Consider the following 18,367-nt stretch of genomic DNA (forward strand, 5'->3'; position numbering starts at 1 on the left):
GCAATAATCAGTGATAGAAAAATGAGCTCTCTTGCAAAATGTTACAACAATGCCTACTTTATAAAAGGTTATGACTTGGAAAAATCTTCAAATATTGAGATTTCAGAACCACAGACAACTTCTTTCTTAGGTCCAGCTTCATTTGGTAAAGAATACTGGGCTTTTCCATCATCACACATCAGGATGAACAAGCTGGGAAAGACATTGCCTGCACCTCCAGCTACATCAAAAATTATTTATATGTGCTACAGCTGTGACTTGCCTCTTCCCATGGAGAGACACAATTCTGCTACACCAGAAATACATGAGCTCTTAAATAAGCATGTTTTGTACGAACCAAGGGGCCTCGAGTTCCTCTTGCACCTTTGGGACCAGTTTCTCCAGGTTGGCCAGGGTCACCAGCAGGTCCAATTTCTCCAGGAGGGCCAAGCTGCCCCTTTTCCCCCTATTGGTGTTATTATATTAAAAAGAATAACAGATCGGTACTAAGTTTCAAAATGCGGTTTATGCTTAATCAAATTGTGTAACGGCATTATTTAATAGGAGTATTACATTTACATATGTATTGACATAAACATTTACTATAGTTCTTGGAATGTCTGAACCTAGAACTCTGCAGTGAAAAAAAAACAAACCAGCTAAAGCCTATTACTTTTGTTTTGTTTTAGCCAAAGGTTAACATTATTTGATAGCAGCAGAAATTTATGAGTTGCAAAATCAGATCCTGATACAAATTTAAACCTCCTAAGGTCCTGAATGTTACTGATTGCAGAATGATGACAATTCTGATTGCTATGGCTAGAAAGAAAAAACATTGGCTTGAAGCATGACATAAACCAGGGATAGACTTGGTACAATGGGATTATTTTGTAATGTAAATTTGAGTTTCAGATATAAGGAAGAGAATAGGGGAAGAGAAAAACCACTACCTTCTTTCCTAAACGGCCCCTCTGACCTGGATTTCCTGGTGTCCCTTCGGGGCCCTGTAAATTTATTAGAGAAAAATACATGATTGAGAAAGGCCTGGAAACATGTTTAAACTGTGCTCCAAATTGGATAACTAAGCAAGCTTTTTGTAATGCAGAGAGGTGGGAGGAAAAAAATCTCGTTAACTGGATGTGAGCAAGTTAGTAGGGCTGTTTCAAGTTAAAGCAGAAACAAGTGGGCAAGAATCAGGGATCACTTACCAAACCAGTGAAAATGCACTGAAAATAGGGGACAAAACTCCCCAATAAATCTTGTCCACCAAGAAAATATTACTTTAGGAATGAAATTGCTTCAAGAGAACCACTGGATTTAGATAAATACAATATACAACCAAAGGAAAACTAAGAAAACCTTGGGGCTGTCCAGTGTGAAGAGCAGGGGCAGTTGGCTGTGCAGATGAGGGGTGCCATCTATGGAGCTACAGCCCTGCTGCCCTCTAGGTCACTTCAAAACCTGACCCTCCCAAAGGGGCTGCATGTGTCCACTCCTCACTGGTTTCAATTTATCCAAAAGCTCTGTGTGTTAAAGAAGGCGTTTTAGCTTCAGTTTTGGGTAAAGAGAGATGTATTGGTTGTTTTTGGGTTTTTTTTGAGTCATTGTGGTGATAAGCTGGGGTAAATATAATTTAAACTGATTTGTGAAGCTTATTTGTTGTTTTGTAAGTTTTGTTTAAGGAAAATGTAGTATTACTCTCACCCCAATAAAACCCTTATACAATTGATTATAGGAAATAGATTTCCATGCTTAGACCTGTCCACATCCCTAGGACGAGGACAAACCAAAACTATGATATGAACACTCCCAGACACTAAGAAGTGTCTCGGGACACTGTCTGGGGACTCCCAAATATTGCATTGCCTGTCTCACTGAGGCACAGCAGCACTGTTGTTTACTATATACAACTATAATTACATACAGTGTAATGTATGTAATTATACTATTAAAATTACATAATGTCACAGCTGAGCTGTTTTATGATAATTTCAATGCATGAAACTTTCAAGCTTCTCCAGAATTGCCAAAACAGAAAAAAAAAAAAAAAAAGGTCAAGGTGATATCACTGCATCAGAAACAAAAATTGTTCTGTAGCACACTAAGTGTACTGACAACTAAAAGAGCATTTTTTTCCTTCACTAGCAGAGTAGTTCACTGTAAAGAACCCAAGATTAAAGACAGCACATTGCAACACTGATGCTTAGAGGAGAGGGGACAGTGCTCACAGCCGTTGACAGATGGCCCTCCAACTAATGTTTACTCAAATTCCATCATCACATAAGAGCTACAGCAAAGGCAGCCAGAGGACTGCCTGCCTCTGATGAGAAAATGATGATTTTTGGTAAGAGAATCCGATGCCTGACTTGAGGCTACATAATACTTTGGAACCTGTGCTCCAGAATATTAGTTTACATTAAGAAGTTGCATAAAACTTCAGCAAAATTGATCTTATAGATGGATTTTAGCTGCTAGGAGTGATGCCAGAATAAATATGCAAACTGCTCTAACAATGTTGACCATGGATCCCAATACTTGTTTACTGTTTGACCTGTGTATGCTTGCTGCCATTTCTCTCCACCTGCAATCTCTGAGTTGTCTGTGGCAACTGCTGCTCTCATGATATGTTTAATTCCTTTCACAGAGGTGCTACAATGAAGTTAGTTAAAGAATAAATATCTTTTAAGAACAAAATTAAATAATCAAATTCTTTCTTCTCTCTCCTTTTTATAGTATATGTCTCATTACAGGGTGACCGACATGTCTTTCCACCAAAGACATGACATCACACGACAGCACAGAATTACCAGCTTATCATCCAAAGTAGCGCTGCCCAGCATGACAGACCCTGATTTCTAGAAGTCAGTTCCAGTGCAGGATGGACAGCAACCATAACATTGTCTTTACAACACATTGGCAGCAGTGTAGAAAGACCACAGTTAGGTAAAGCAGGCCATCCAACTGATCAGGAATCAAGGACAATGGTAATTTGGATTATCTGATATCTATCATGTGATACTGGTTTTAAGTCACTGTTGACCTGCCTTGTATTGCTTACCAGAGAAGGCACTATAGTTCACATGAACACCTTCAGAAATCCTGTGCTGTTGGTGTCTGTGCTGCAATAATTTTGTAGTTAAAGAAACCTCAGTGTTCAGTATATTAATTTTTCTAGAAATGTTATTTTTACACCTTCCTTTTGTTGTTATGGTTTATTAAGAGAATGACAGCTAAGCATGTATGTGGTAAGAACATTAGCACGAAATCTTAAATTCGAGCCAAACTTGTGTGCTCTAAGGTCTAACACTTCATCATTTACAAGCTGCTCAAAATGGTTCCTTCTTCACCCCAAGGAACTTTTAATCTAAACTAGAAACTAGATAGCCCTGGGACAGTAAACAAAGCCATGAGTAGGGAAATTGATACAAAAATCTCACAGCACATTTTATGGCAAAATATGCATCTTGCCTAATTTCTTCGTGTTTTTAAAATTTAAAGAATGTTCTAATACCTTGAGATTACTTACAATCTCCAAATGAAGGTGAGGATAGAGACTAATGACAGAAGATTGCCTGGAGAGATCTGAAGCAAGAGGCTCCAGGTTGTGTGGTGTATCTGTCTGGATGACAAGTGGTGAGGAAGCACTATCTGCTATGAGATCCCAGATTTAAGACAGGAAAAACATTTGTCTTCTCTCTGTAAAGAACCTAAAATGCTGAACCACTTAAAAAAGGAAGGCAAGTTAATTTAAAGATGTTACTTTCTAATTGCAACAGCCCTGCAAAGTAAAAGAAGCAAGCAAAACTAAAAGGAAAATTATTACAAAAAGCAAATGTACAAGAAGTCCACTTCAACCTGAAAACACTTACAGGAATGCCCATTATGCCAGGTTCACCAGGGGGTCCAGCAATTCCTGGTAATCCCATCCCTCCTTTTTCACCACCTTCTCCAAGAAGTCCCTGGTCTCCAGGGTCTCCCTAAAACAAAGGAGAAAAACAAACAAACAACTTAGTCAAGCTTCTGCTCTGGAATTAGTTATTCTTGAGAAAAGTGAATTCTGAATCTTCGGGTTTACAGAAAGTTCACTAAAGCTGAGGGGAATTTTACCAGTCAAATTGATGTCAGGATCCAAGTTAGGAAGTTTCTAACTCATTCATACATTCCTACAGCCAGCTTTTGCCTCACCCATCGCTGGCTACCCAAGGGTATACCCCCTGGAACACCCCCTGTCTTGGCACACTGCCTGGCATAGCACTGGTGCAATGCAGGGAGTGGAGCAGCCTTGGGCTTGCTTTCTCCAGCATGGTAGTCACTACAGAAATCAGCTGTACCCAGTTCTCCAGCTTGCCTTTCTCTGCCAAGCCATTCAACTTTGCAGCCCTTGCAGGGTATGTATGTACCTAAAAGGCATAGGAAAGCCTGTAATATACAGGGCCTCCTATGTTAAAACTAAATGCACTCAATTGGCTTCTGTTGAAGTGAAATGAATGAAATTGGCTTCTTCCTCTGATGAAATAGGTGAAAAAAAATACTTTGGTCCTTAAGTTGATATGACTGCTTTACATTTGTTACAAAAATTGCACATACCTTTGGGCCATCTTTTCCTTGAACACCATCTTCTCCCGGAGGTCCTGGTTCACCCTTGTGGAAAGGAACAGTTGAAAATAAAGTTATTGCTTAAATTTCTCTACATGGAAGTATTGTCTTGGAAGAACTCTGACTAGTTTTTCACATGCTTATTATCTTTTGGAAAATTTTTATGTTGCTGTTACAGTTTGTTTATCTTCATTTTTCACTGATTTACAGTGTCAGTCACAGCCCTGCGAATCTCAAACACAGGAAAACATGAAAGATGATCAACATTAGAAAAAATGAGGCAATACTATGTCCCTGTAACACTGAATATTCGGACAGTGGCAATGAGATTGTCTGAGTTCAGAGTATAGAACGTGTAATTACAGTAATCTCAAAAATATACCTATTCTGTCCATGCTTGTGTGGATAAACTTCCATGTTTATGTGGCTAACTACTATACTGGTATGTTTAGTGACTTATTTTAGGGCCATGAAAAACTCATTTACCAACAGTATTGGCACCATGGCATTTTAGAGTATTTGCCTTAGGTAAAGATACTGGTAACTTGCAACTTTTGATGCAGATAGTAAAAAAGCAAATATGAGCTACCCTATACTAAACATAGTATTTCAGACACAGTTGCATGGTTAAGTCCAGAGCACCCACTGCGGACTGGTAACAGGAATTACTCTTCTCTAAGGACAGGCAGAACTGTTGAATGCATTTTGCCGGAGATTTTGGGCAGGAGGAAAACATGACAGCAGGGAACAAATGGAGCAAGAGAGCTCAATGGTAAGACTTGAGTCTGAAAGGATATGGTTTACACTCTTTTAAAAGTGTCCTCAATAAAATCTGTTCCTAGCACTTTAAAAGGTTTTTTCAGCCTTCAAAGGTAGGCAACTGTTTGAGTCACATGAGGGGGGCAAGATACACAGGAAGAATAAGCAGGGGCATAAATGCTTGGTAAAATCAGGTGCTGAATAAGCCATTCACAGCACCAGAAGCAAATCAGCTGCTTTAGATGGTGGTACAGAGAGATACCCTGCTCTGCTGAGGCTCTAATGTTCCCATTATCTCACCTAGACTGGGTATCCATACACAGCAATATTGTGCGCTGACATCTTAACAGCTGGGCTGGACACCCTTGGATTAACCTCCATGCTCATAGCCCTCATTCATGTCTCTCAAGGACATAAGACACTTAGAAATATTTCAACATCAAAATCAATACTCTTTTTAACTTTCTACAATATTACACATTTTTATTTAAAAAAAAAAAAAAAGTTATCAGAAAATAGCTTCTTATTGAGTCCCTTCTGCTAAATCAAGATTTCTCAACCTGCATTTCTGACACATTTGTAACATACTTTCCTTTCGGGAAGAAGATTTGCATCCATAGCTTACCCTTAAACCTTGGTCACCTGGTTCTCCAGCTTTCCCAGCAGGTCCAATGTCTCCCTGGAATATCACAAGAAATCATTGGATTTTAAGGAAAAATATTCTTAACTATGACAGGGTTTACAGATAATGCGGTCATCATGACAATATTCCTTAATGGCTCATTTCTCATATCACTACCTACTTGGCTAGTGAATCAGATGACTCTGATTTGCTTTTATGGAAACGTGAAAATTCAAACAGCACAAGAGAGAATAATTTCAACACTTACCTTTGCACCTGGTTCTCCCTGCAGGCCAGGTTCTCCTTCAGGGCCAGGAGGTCCCTGCATGGCACAAGAACTACTGTTACACATGGTCACCAATAATAATTTTGCAACCAAATAACACAGCCAAATCAAAGCACAAAAATGCCATGAGCCACTGGGGAAGACGCATGTCTGAAAAAACAAATTAAGGCAACACAGTTCTTTGTTCTTACAAGAGCCCAAAAGAAGAAAAAGGAGGGTATAGGAACAGTTCAAGAACTGCACTGTGGGTCAGGAATGTATTGAAGACTCAGCAGTCCCACTAAGCCTGTACCTTTCATCATAAATTACTAGCAAGCTGAGCAAACATCTATCTTTTGTAAATCTGACTGACAATTTCAACACTGTTTAGGCTTGGAGCCAAGTAGATATAACCTTTGGAGAACAAAGCCCTTTCTCGAGTCTTCATCCCTTAAAGAGTTAATGGTATCAGATTGCTTCTCGTAAAGTTTACATTTAAACCCTTTTTTTAATAGTCAGAAGACTGGACTTTTGGTGTCTGAAGAAGCACATTTCTTTGAATAAGCCAGATCCGTTCTGCTCTAAGTGAGCTCATCCCTCAGTTACTTCATTACAAATGTGGCTAACACGTGCTGTCATATTTCCTTCAAAGAGATATTAAAAACAAAGCAAAAAGTAGAAGCAAAAGTTAGCAAGATGACTGCCTGCAGCTGCTTTTCTTCATCTCCCACTTGCAAGGACATATAATTAATGCTGTTCCACTGTCTAACTGCAAGGAAAATAGGGCTTCCAAAAAACCTCAAGTAAACATTCAAACATTCACCTTCGAGGTGCAGATGTCATGAACGTAGACCCAAAGACAGTGCTCATTTTTCAAGTAAGAGAGTCTGGCAGGTTGCAATAAAAAATAGTTTCTAAACACGTTGTCCAGACTTATTCAGTTGCTTGAGTGTTTATAATTATGATATAAACTATTAAAAGCTCACCTCAAAACCCATTTCTCCAATAGGGCCTGCCTCTCCTGGTTGTCCTCTTGGACCCTGGCATTAAACAAAATTTTGGATGCATCATTCAACTAACATTAAATTCCATTGTCTAGTCTTGACTTTGTCTCTTCAGAATTCTTGCAACTGGCATAAAGAACTGTATTTCATTGTTTTTTCTCCTAAACCCAACAGTGTATACATGCACCCTGTATACATGCACCCAGTACCGAAGACCTCACTGCCAATCTTGACACACTGAAATGGATTTCAAATAATAGCACAGATTTCTTTTCTTTTAGACCAAAAGTAAATTATTATCTAAACTAAGCTCTCCTCTTGATTAACTGAGACTTTGTTTAATTAAGGTTTGTTAGACTGTCTGGTTTGCTTTGCGGAAAATCCTACAGTCTGGTATGGAATTAACTGAAAACAACTACTGTGTGCTTCACTATGGATTTAGCAATGTTTATACAAAACCACCACTGAAGTGTAATGGACTAAAGGCTGAAGCCTTTTGGTAATATTAATAACTATAGTACAAGCATTTTCTTACAAGCCTTACTGTAACTAATAAATTCCTTGCAGTAACATGTAGTATTTGAGCGTTTCCTAAAAGCAACATGCTCAAATTCTCTGCACATGTTAGATTGTCTACCTCTGCTCACAGAGTCGGATTTGCGTGCTGGGGGCTTGAGGTTGCCTGAAACAGCTTACAGCTGATTCCACAGCCACTGTGAATGTACATCAAGATAGATCAACCCTCTGGATGTATCCAGTCTTTGAACTTTCAGAAAGTTCACATCCATTTATCCCTTTGGGACTCATCTGTGTTTAAGTACATTCTAAATTCAAAACCTTTTGTGGATCTATTACTCTCATGTAAAATAAAGATACTGCTACCAGTATTTATGGTAGAGGGCTTTTAAGCAAATATTTAGTCCTTTCTGTTTCACTTTGTCTTGCAGACTCTGCATATAGTTTTACTCCTCCCGACTACTTGGCAGTAATAATATGAGTATATTCTTCCCTTGTACAACAACATAAACTGCATATTAACTGAGAGGATTTCAGCAGATGCATATATTTTACCTTATAGCTTCAGTTAAGTGTGAATAACTGAATTTGCATTTAATTTCCTGTTGATAATTCAGCTGGTCCTAAACTAAGTTCGTTGGTTTTCAATTGCATCAACTCCATGGCTTTCCACTAGGCAAGCGTCACAGAGCTGAAGTTTGATTCACAAGTCAAGTATTTCTTCATAATATTACCATGGAGCTGTGTCTGCTGGATTGGTGATGTATCTTTCCCCCGAGACTTTCAGGGAATTTCAGAAGCCAAAAATTTATAGCAATATAGGGACTTCTTTTAACCATTAACAAGAGGTAATTTGCAAAGAAAGGTTTTACTGAAATACCGGATAAGTAAGTTAGAGCATAATTTCGACCAAGCCCGCTATTACAAACAGTTGTAATTGCTTACACTTTTTTGCTTCTCCACCAACAATTAGGGGTTTTCTGCTCTGTGCAGAACTAGCGACAGGGACAGAGAAACTGCTTCAGCAGCTGGCTTTCATGTAGTGACCAGCTGACAGAAGGTGAAATCAAGCTGCTTGGATGAGCAAATTAAAGAGTCCCATGTTTCATTTCATAACAACTTGTGTCATTTTCATTGCTTTTTTCTAGTTTGATAGACCATTTTCTGAATACATTTTAATCTTTCATCACTTGAAAGAAAAGATACCCTGTTCAAAGGCTAAGCTTTTCTTACTTCTGACACTGCACATTTAGATTCTAAGATGATGAGCACAACAGAAATGTAGGTTGCTAAAGAGTAGACCACTTAGATTAGATAAGATTGATAGTCATTCTATACATAAGAAAATTCAGACTTGACCAGAAAATGGCAGGAATTTTATGTATAAGCCTTGCATTGTAAGGCTCTTGGATGTCACAACATGAAGATTATATAAAAAGAAAAATGAAAGAGATGAAGTGACAAGAATCCAGTAATAACTGTTAGAACATTTTCTGTTGAAACATTTTACCACTCCTACAAGTTGGCAGCTCAAGTTAAGTAGGCATTATATCCAAAAGAAAATTTACCAAAATAAATGTTGGTATTTTTCCAGCCCCCCAAAATGTGCAATGGATTTCTGTAAACATGTCAACCTATGGATTAGTAGTAATAATAATTAGTAGAAATAACATGCTTTATATCAACAGTTCACTTTCAAGATTTAAACTATATATAATATGATATGCAAAATAACATTTCAGAAGAAATGAAAACACACAATTTTTGACAACTCTAATAGATTTCTGCACTATAAAATGGCAGACTTCTCCCAGGTCTCCCTGGGACAGCACAGACTCTTTCACTGTATTTATTTAACCTGATTTAGCCCCTTAGATAGTGATGCAAAACTATTTCTGTCATGGCTACATTTTGCAGCACTTTGCATATGCTTGCTGCAGATTCAGCATGAACTTCTGTTACAATATTAGCCACATAAAAGTGTGGTTTTGAAATAGTAACAATCAGAACAAGAATCCATCCAGCAGAGAAATGTCGGAGGTTTATTACAGCAGTCTCTTTTTCATTGAAAATTTAACCTGCCAAATAGATGTGGTCCCTGAGTTACTCAATAACTATCCAAAATTTTGCCCTTCAAAAATACCACTAGTATCAGTATTGGCACATGTTTACATTATCCATAATGTAGATGTCTACTTCAATGCAGTGTAAACACACGTAATATTGTGGTCCAGATTCTGTCGTGCTCTCTTATGTTGTGAACCCCTCACTTCAATGCTTCCCAACATGTTTAACTGGTCTCCTTACAAACAAGTTAGGCTAAGCAAGGGAGGCAGACCCTAGCCCTGCAGTTTTGGAACAATTACCCCACAATTCCTATCTAACCACAGCTGGCAACAGTGAATCCCAATAAAACAGAGCTTGAGTTACCAGGGAATTCTGCATAATACGTGGAAAAATTTTTAAGCAGGCACAAGGATCAACTTACTGGCTCTCCCATTGGTCCCCTGTCTCCTGTGGTTCCAGGAGGCCCAAGCAAACCCTAGAAGATCAAAATAAAATAAAAAATCATTGGAAAAAAGCTGTTTCATATTCTGCAAAAAGCCACTTCCTCTCTTATTTCTGCTCACTCTATAACTTGCTCAGAAACACCCAAGAAGTATGTGCAGCCTCTTCTTCTGGTTGACATGCATTGCCACATCACTAGTTCCTGTGGCAGGTGAGGGAGCCCTGAATAAATCCTTCCTCGGTTTCTCTTATATAGGGATTGATCTTGGCCAACCCACTGTTTACTAGTTCCTCATCATTCTCCTTAGACTCATATGCTGCTTCTGTGAGCAAGCTGGGTCTAAACACAGTGTTACACGAGCGTCCTGCCCTACAAACTGTATTTGATATGATCAGTAAGATTTAGAGCTGCTATTCTTTCTTCTCAACCTGGCTCATAGCATAGTTATCTTACACACTCTCCTAGAAACTGTAGCTGTAGGAGTAATAGAGCAGTATCTTGTACTTTGCAATAAATGTGCTAATTCCCATCAATTTCAATCTAATTAGGTTTTAGCTTATTCATTTCTGTGTATATAAATACATCTAAAAGTCCTAGTGAAGAGAAATAAAACCCCATCGTTTCAAAATTGAGAGGCAACGACCTCCTAGATCTGAAAGAAGTACAGTGACAACCAACTATTAGTCTCAAGTTCAGCACAAAATCACCACCCACTACTTCTTTGTTTCTGCTTTTCTGCTTCCTTCTTTATTGAAAACCCAATACGATTTGAACTGACTGGAAACCTTTGTAAAGGAAAGCCTCAAAAAGGACATGTTATATTTCCACCGAAAGAGGCCCTAAAATGAGGAATTTTCTCCTATACATGACATACATTTTACAAATTTTTCTACATTTATCCCAACAGTTATAGTACACATCTACTCTAAAATCTATAATTATTTATCTATGTCACAATGACTTTCTCCCTTAAAACTACAATAAAACAAACAAACAAACAAACCCAAACCCAAAGCAACTTCTAGGACCCCCTACTAAATACAGTGACCATTTCTTCTGCTGCAATTTGCCATCATATTGTATTCTGTAGACCATCATCCATGGAAACACTGGTCTCCTAGCAAATTATACCATGTTCACACTTACTCTCAGTTCTGCCCCTGATTCTTTATATGAATAAATGCAAACAGAAATGTCAGTTTTCAGCTGCTCTAAATTAAACAAATTCCCTCATATCCCAGTGTGAAACAAAGTATGAGATTTTGCAGATTTGTTTTGGTAGAAGTACTAGAGAATTTCATACTCACCGGTGCACCCTGATCTCCTCTTTCTCCTGGATTTCCAGCTTTACCCTGGTCAAATAGAAGTATTTAAAGACAATGCTGGCTTCAGATAATTTACAAACATGGCTCAGAAATTAGTAGTAATTGTGTTAAGGCTTACTATAAAGATTGGCTCCAATACTTACAATAAACCCAGGAACGCCTTTCTTCCCTGGATCGCCTCTTTCTCCCTGATAAATAACCAATAGCATGTGAATTCTATGTGCATTTCCTAGATAAGCTGCACACAGTTGCTGTCAGTTTAGATGCTGGATAACTCTGCAGGAAGTGCAGATTCAGGCTTAGATGGGCTTTTACCATAGCAGGGAATTACCTGAAGAAGGCAGAAATTCGCAAATCTCTTCATGGATTAAATGGAACTTTATGGCTTCTGACATGCTGGGTTGTTTTTTTGTTTCTTTCTTTCTTTTCTATCTTATCTGTTATGGTCTATCTTGATGTTTTATTTAGTACTAAGTAATGCACCCACCTTAATGCCCTGTGCTCCTGGTTCTCCTGGAGGACCATCTAGACCTCTTGGCCCCTGAATATTGAACAAGAGATTTGGAATATTAATTACACATTATTTGTGGTTATCATCATGCGACATGAGCTCAAGGAGAGGGGAAACACATTTTTCTAGCACAAAAACCAATTTTCACTGTATGTTAAGTGTGAAATAAAGCTTCAAAGAATAAGTTTGTAGTTTGCTGAAATATGAATATAAAAAGAAAAGGTTTTTGGAAAACGTGTAAACAGAATGTTCTGGGTCTCTGTTGGAGCCAGCTTGCAGGCTGATACTTTCTGATCTCTTTTTCATCCAATTTGTATGCATGCAACAGATATATATTTAGAAGAATTTAGATGCACACTGGTTATATGGAGTGTTTGCTTTTGAGCATCTAAGTTGTACATGCAAAAATCCAGCTTGCTAGTAAGATTTTAAAACAAGCAGATAAAGTTCTTCCATTAGGAAACCAGTTCGAGGCAATATTAAAAGCAATTTATAATCTTGCATAATGAACTGCTCTATTGTTAGACTAAAATGTCTCTTGTAAACTGACTTTATAATGTACAGATGAACAAGATAACCTGTTATATTATTGTATTACAATATAGCAAATATTTATTGCCAAAACATTCAGAAATGATTATTTAATATTGGAAAGATAAATCCATTAATTTAGAAGCAAATGAAAAATCCTTAAAAGACACCATGAGAAAAATGGAAAAGAATATTTTATTCCTGCTGACTCAGGAGGTTATTCCCATATTTCTAAACACCATGACTGTTTGGGCATGGAAAACCTGTTGTTAACAATCTAAAATGAAAGACTAAAGCAAAAGCTAGATAAGCACCGAGAGAGAGCCAGGCTCTTTACAGTAGTATCTAGTGGGAGAATGAGACACAACAGCTTTCCTGGTAGTGGCATCTGGGCTGGAATCAGAGGGAACTAGTACACTGCTATGGCACTGCCTAGAAGAAAACAAGCTGCATTTTCCAAGTGCTTTTCTGAGCTGTAGAGAACCTTACATCTTGGGTCACGGTTTATAATGCAGGACATGCAATCATGACTGACTTCCAGAGAGTTGTAATACTGTTCTACTAGGTAATAACAGGGGTTTGTAAAATGACTTTGTTGGAAGCACATATGATTTTCTTTAGATTACCTTCTCCTCAAAAAAAGTCTGCATCCCTTGAATTTCTGAGACAAAACTTAGCAGAAATCTGTTCTGACTTGGATTTATTGATGGCACATCAAAACCTCTGTCAGAACAGATGGTGAGCACCCACACACTTCCTTCTAGAGCTACAGTGAAAATATCTGACTGTTAACTTGGGAACAATGTGTATCCAGAATCATTTAGGCTTTTATCCTGAAACGGAAATCTCTCAAGAGAAGACCTTTCCTGTGAGCTGATATATAATAATCTGGCCCTGTAGCGCCAGAAATATCCCACAAGAAGTTTATCTGTCAGCATTTCAGCACTGCTGCTTCTGGCCAGCATGAGAGAACACGGAAACCATAGGAAAAGGAAAGTGAACAGGCAGGGAAAGCTGTCTGAATACTTTTGATACCTTAACAGTTTGGGACACAGCTTTTGTGAGGCAATCCCTGAGTTAGCCTGGCTAGCTTTCTTGTTTTAGTCTAAGCCAGGACTGAGTATTTACATATAATACATATATTAACAGATAAATTCTTTGAACACTTGTGACTTCCTTTCAATCACAAAGGAGGTCATAGCCCATAGTTTAAGAAATGGTCCTGTAAGGAGACTGCACAGGATTCTCAGTCTATGTTATGCACACGACACACCAAAACCTTTCTGCTAGTCACATAGGTCTGCACTTGAATGGAGTTCACATCAATGGCCCAGTCATTAGGAAGAGAATGACAAATGATCAGATCACTAATAATCAAACAAAAAAGCCTATCATTCAAAACACCAACCTTCTACTATATAATTCTGAATTAAAAACAAAGTAACAAACCAACATGATGCTCAGCTTCTGGCTCTATGCCATGCCTACCTCTAGCCTACCTTTAAGCCAGCCACAGAACAGAGCGTGGGAATCCAAGGGAAATATTTGAACAAAAGCACACCATAACATTCCTATAAACAGTATGATGTAACTCACTGTTGGCACAGATAAACAGGATCTGTATAATTTCCTATGATAGCTAGCACAGAATGAGAGATACACATAATTTGCCTGCTGTTACTTAATTCAGGTTGCAACACAGCTGAGCAGTAAGGCTGCCTAACAATTGCTACTACTTTTTTCTTTCACACAGGATCAGCTTTGTTTCTAAAATGGAACATATTACATTGAAAACTCCAGGATGCTAAGCTGAGAAAAAGTTCATCTAAGAAGGCAAGAAGCACCAATTAACTCTTTGTTCTTTTTCATCCTGCCTCCTAAATATAACCAAAGTGAAAATAACATGAACATATTATGTAGCTACTTCGTTTGTTTGGTGGTTGACGTAGAAGAATATGAGAAAATGACATCCATTTTAGCCTCACTTCCTTTGAACAATTAAGACAGATAAACCAACTTGGCTACTGATGTATTACAAAGCACACTGGCTACTTGTTTCACATAACCTTGACGTACACACATTTTTCTAGGTGCCATATTCCCTGCCTTTAGAAGTATGAAAAATATCACTCATTAAATCAGTGCTGATGTTCTTAGGTAACTGAGGTTCCTCATGCCAGTACAGAAAGAACTGAAGCAGAGATAACCCTACTGGCTGCTGCAGACATAAGCTACTGTTGCTTGATCCTAAATTTACAGCACTTCACCATGTCATTTATCTGTGTTTTCAAGACTGAATTTCATGAGCTGAATTCCAGGTAAGTAAGAGCAGAAAAATTATTTCTACTGAGCTTTAAAACATCAAATATGTAACAAAAAATGGCTTTATGGTTGCTTTCACTGCTACCATCATGTCTTCCAGATGAATGCATTTCTTCCTTCTAGTCACAGAGAGAAATTCCTTCTCTTAGATACAGGTATTTCCACCTCCCAGACTGTCATTCTGCCATGGCAGTATCTACAAAGCAGTGCTCTCCCTTTGTGCTTTCATGAGATTCACACTAAACAATAAAGCATGGGTCACGAAACGATGCAACCTTCCACATGACTCCAGCTGAAGTGCATTATGTCTAGAGCACAAGCTGAGGACGCTCTGTGTTAGCACTACGGTCAGTGGCACATCCCCCCAAATCCCCTGACACTGGGATACTCCACAGACTCTTAGACAGCCTGGCTTCAGCTGGCCGGAACTCCTGGGTGTACTGGAGACAGAGCAGCTGGATACTCTCAGGCAGAAGTAGACTGCTGGTAATCTTGGACGTGAACCGGTTGCTGAAAGGTCCAGAATTTATGAGATAAAGCAATTCCACTCTGTGACAGTGCAGAAGAGGGTCAGTGCTCCTAAGTCTTCCTGCAGATTCCAGCTGTGAAGATGGGATATGTTCTTTTTTCAGTACAGAGCAAAGGGGAATTTCCATATGATTCTATTTAACTTCTGTATGTGACTGTGGTAATGCATTTTTTCCACGGCCTGCCACACAGAGCTCAGGGTTCTGACACTTCTCTTTCAAAATCCAGTGATGACAAACTTCAGCTTTCAGGGCCCCCAGATATTTTCCTTATGCGAGATTCCACTTTGGGTCTGATATTTTGATCTTGAGAGCAGACAAAGTTCTCAGTGGCTTCAGTGGGAGTTTGTTTGCAGAGCCTGAAGAGCTGGGTCTGCTCCGAGACCCCCTTTCGTGAGCATTCCCAGTCATGCTGGATGGAGGCAAAGTCATAAACCACAGCACCAAACTGGGTCTTCCACAGAGGTTGGGATGTTTGGGATTTATTTTGAGTGATCTTTAATTATAAGCAATGTATTCCATGATGTGCTGCCAAAATCACAGAGCCAGACTCCCTCAAAGATTCCTCAGTTGGCAGAAGATGTGACACTCCTTAAATAAGAACTATCTTCTACCTTCAAAATAGCATCTAAATTAAACTAAGACATTCCCCCATAAAAGCAACCACCAGGTAGCAGATGCTGCTGGGAGGAAGGGGAGCCTGCAGGGGAGGACTCATGTTCATGTCAGCAGCTTGGCTTTGAATCCACCACTGGTGATGCTGGCAGATGGACTTGCCAGGAGGGAAAAATCAGAGGAGGAGTTCAGAGGGGAATGCTATGTTCAGATGAATTAAAATGTACAATCTGCAATCAGTATCAATCTTAAAGACAACTATTTATACCAAATTACTTTTGAGCTAGCCACCTAACTCAAAGCACCCTACAGGCCACCAGTCAAACTGAAACTGGTGGACCGGTAAGGCCCAAGGGATTTTCCTTTTTAGGTGAAGCTCAAACATCAGCATTTTACAGTGAAAATGATGGCATATGTGTACTCCTCATTTGATGCCACTGGCTTGTGTGTCCTGATTGAGCATAACACTTCAGCATGTATTTCACTTTCAGACATGCTCCTACTGAAATCACAGAGAGGTACAGCAACCATCTGTTTCATTGAGTCAGGCTTCTGAAGAAAAAGTGCTGCCAAGCTGCTGCTTCTTTTCAGCCTCACAACTGCTTTGCATTTCTGGTTTGATTTACATTTTCAAACCTGCCTGTGAGGCAAAAAGGCTGTTTTTCCCTTTGCTCCTCTAAACCAAAGCAGAGATTCACGCTCCTGTCAGAAGCCTGCCTTAGTTACTAACGTAGGGCTCCCAGGAGCCCCTAGAGCCTCTCTCCACTGAAGAGATTTGTATAAGCACCTCTTGAACACTTCAGGAACTACTTCTTTGCTTGCTGATGCCCAGGGTTGGATGCTCCTGCTTACATCAGTTCTTTCTAGTTCACTGTACTTATCACTGGGGGTGGATTCTCACCCTCTGCAGCTAATTAAGGCTTCTCTTTGAATTTTGTTAGATATGTTGCATGAACAAATATACCTGCATTTCAGTTTTGCCTGACAAACAGGCCTCAATAAACTCATTTTTCTGGGCACTGACAGATTACATGTGTGTGACATATTCAGTTCAGAAAATAAGCAGGTTACCTGCGAGATGTGGGAAGCATTTGCTATTTCTGCATATAAAATTATCAAAGTAATACTGCATATTTTTTACCATGTATGATTTTGTCTTTTTTTTTTCTTTTTTTAAACAGGTAACTCATTATTAAATTCTTTATTACAAAAATAGCAAATTAATTCCCCAGAAAGAATTTTTATTTATATATCCTTTTAAATAGGCTTTTAAAAAATGCATCTACTATAAGGAAAAAATTAAGACTGTTTTCCGTGCTAATGGTGGGTATGTCCTTTCCCATGAGCTGCTGAGAACTTTAATCCTGAAACCCAGACTCCTACTGATAGGTACTTAGAACTCCTTGTACTTGTCTGAAGTGTATGCTCAAATCTGCTTCACCCAGTAAAGAAACTGAACTCTGGGATAAATTATACTTTTATGTCTGAAACTACACAACAAAAACCCCCCAACCATTGCCAGCTGGAAACCTAATACAGGGTAACCCTGAATCACTACTGCAGATTTTTAACAGAAATTATACATTTCATATGCTAAATTTCACAAATTGTTCCTGCAAACTGCACCATGAACTAAGAGGTAAATTAAAACAGATTTCTGAAGAGGAGGAAACTGTACTAAAGAAGGAAGACTCATGTGAAACATATGAAGTTTTTCTCATGAATAATCCTGTAGTGTACTGTCAAGTTTCTAAGCATTGTATATTTCAAGTATACATGATATTCAAAATATGGTTTCAAATACAGTATATTAATAATCAAATATATGACATATTCAGACATATTATTTTGAATATACTGTATAACATTTTACCTGATCTCTTATTTAACAGTTTAGCAATCATGAAAAAATAATATAGAACATAGAGTTAATAAAGTTTGTACTACTAAATTTGCTAATCCCAGTATTTTCTAATCTAAAATCTTATTTAAAATGCAATGTGTGCTTCTCAAGTATCTCTCTTTAACTAGACTAAAACCTCCAGATCTTACAACTTTTCAAATTTGACCACATATTTTCTTAAAAAACATACATATCACAATAACAAAGGAGGATAAAGGAAGGCTATAATTATATTTTTCTGCAGCAACAGATGCTTCTGCTTCCTATGACAGAAAGAAACCAAAAAAATTATCTCACTGACAAGGATTCAGGGAATTCATCAGGAATAAGCGGTAAGCACTACCTGATGCTAACACCAGCTGTGAAGACACACTGGCCCAGAC

The 18,367-nt window shown here is 38.5% G+C and overlaps 1 protein-coding gene across 4 annotated transcripts in view; it reads right to left on the minus strand.

Annotated features, from left to right (window-relative positions):
* The window catches only part of COL24A1 (collagen type XXIV alpha 1 chain), a 138,786-nt gene that overhangs the window by 29,776 nt on the left and 90,643 nt on the right, over nt 1–18,367 (minus strand). For all 4 annotated transcript variants that reach the window (XR_004389952.1, XM_030495241.1, XM_030495242.1 and 1 more), the window contains 11 exons: nt 12,063–12,116; nt 11,719–11,763; nt 11,558–11,602; nt 10,230–10,283; nt 7,208–7,261; nt 6,225–6,278; nt 5,960–6,013; nt 4,567–4,620; nt 3,849–3,956; nt 930–983; nt 338–445 (listed from right to left, as the gene is read on the minus strand). Coding sequence is in view for 3 of the 4 variants with exons in the window: in XM_030495241.1 (XP_030351101.1) it covers nt 338–445; nt 930–983; nt 3,849–3,956; nt 4,567–4,620; nt 5,960–6,013; nt 6,225–6,278; nt 7,208–7,261; nt 10,230–10,283; nt 11,558–11,602; nt 11,719–11,763; nt 12,063–12,116 (684 nt within the window). In the remaining variant the exon portion in view is untranslated. The remainder of the gene's footprint in view (nt 1–337; nt 446–929; nt 984–3,848; nt 3,957–4,566; nt 4,621–5,959; nt 6,014–6,224; nt 6,279–7,207; nt 7,262–10,229; nt 10,284–11,557; nt 11,603–11,718; nt 11,764–12,062; nt 12,117–18,367) is intronic.

The sequence above is a fragment of the Strigops habroptila genome, chromosome 8 (assembly GCF_004027225.2).
Source record: "Strigops habroptila isolate Jane chromosome 8, bStrHab1.2.pri, whole genome shotgun sequence".
Lineage (NCBI taxonomy): Eukaryota > Metazoa > Chordata > Aves > Psittaciformes > Psittacidae > Strigops > Strigops habroptila.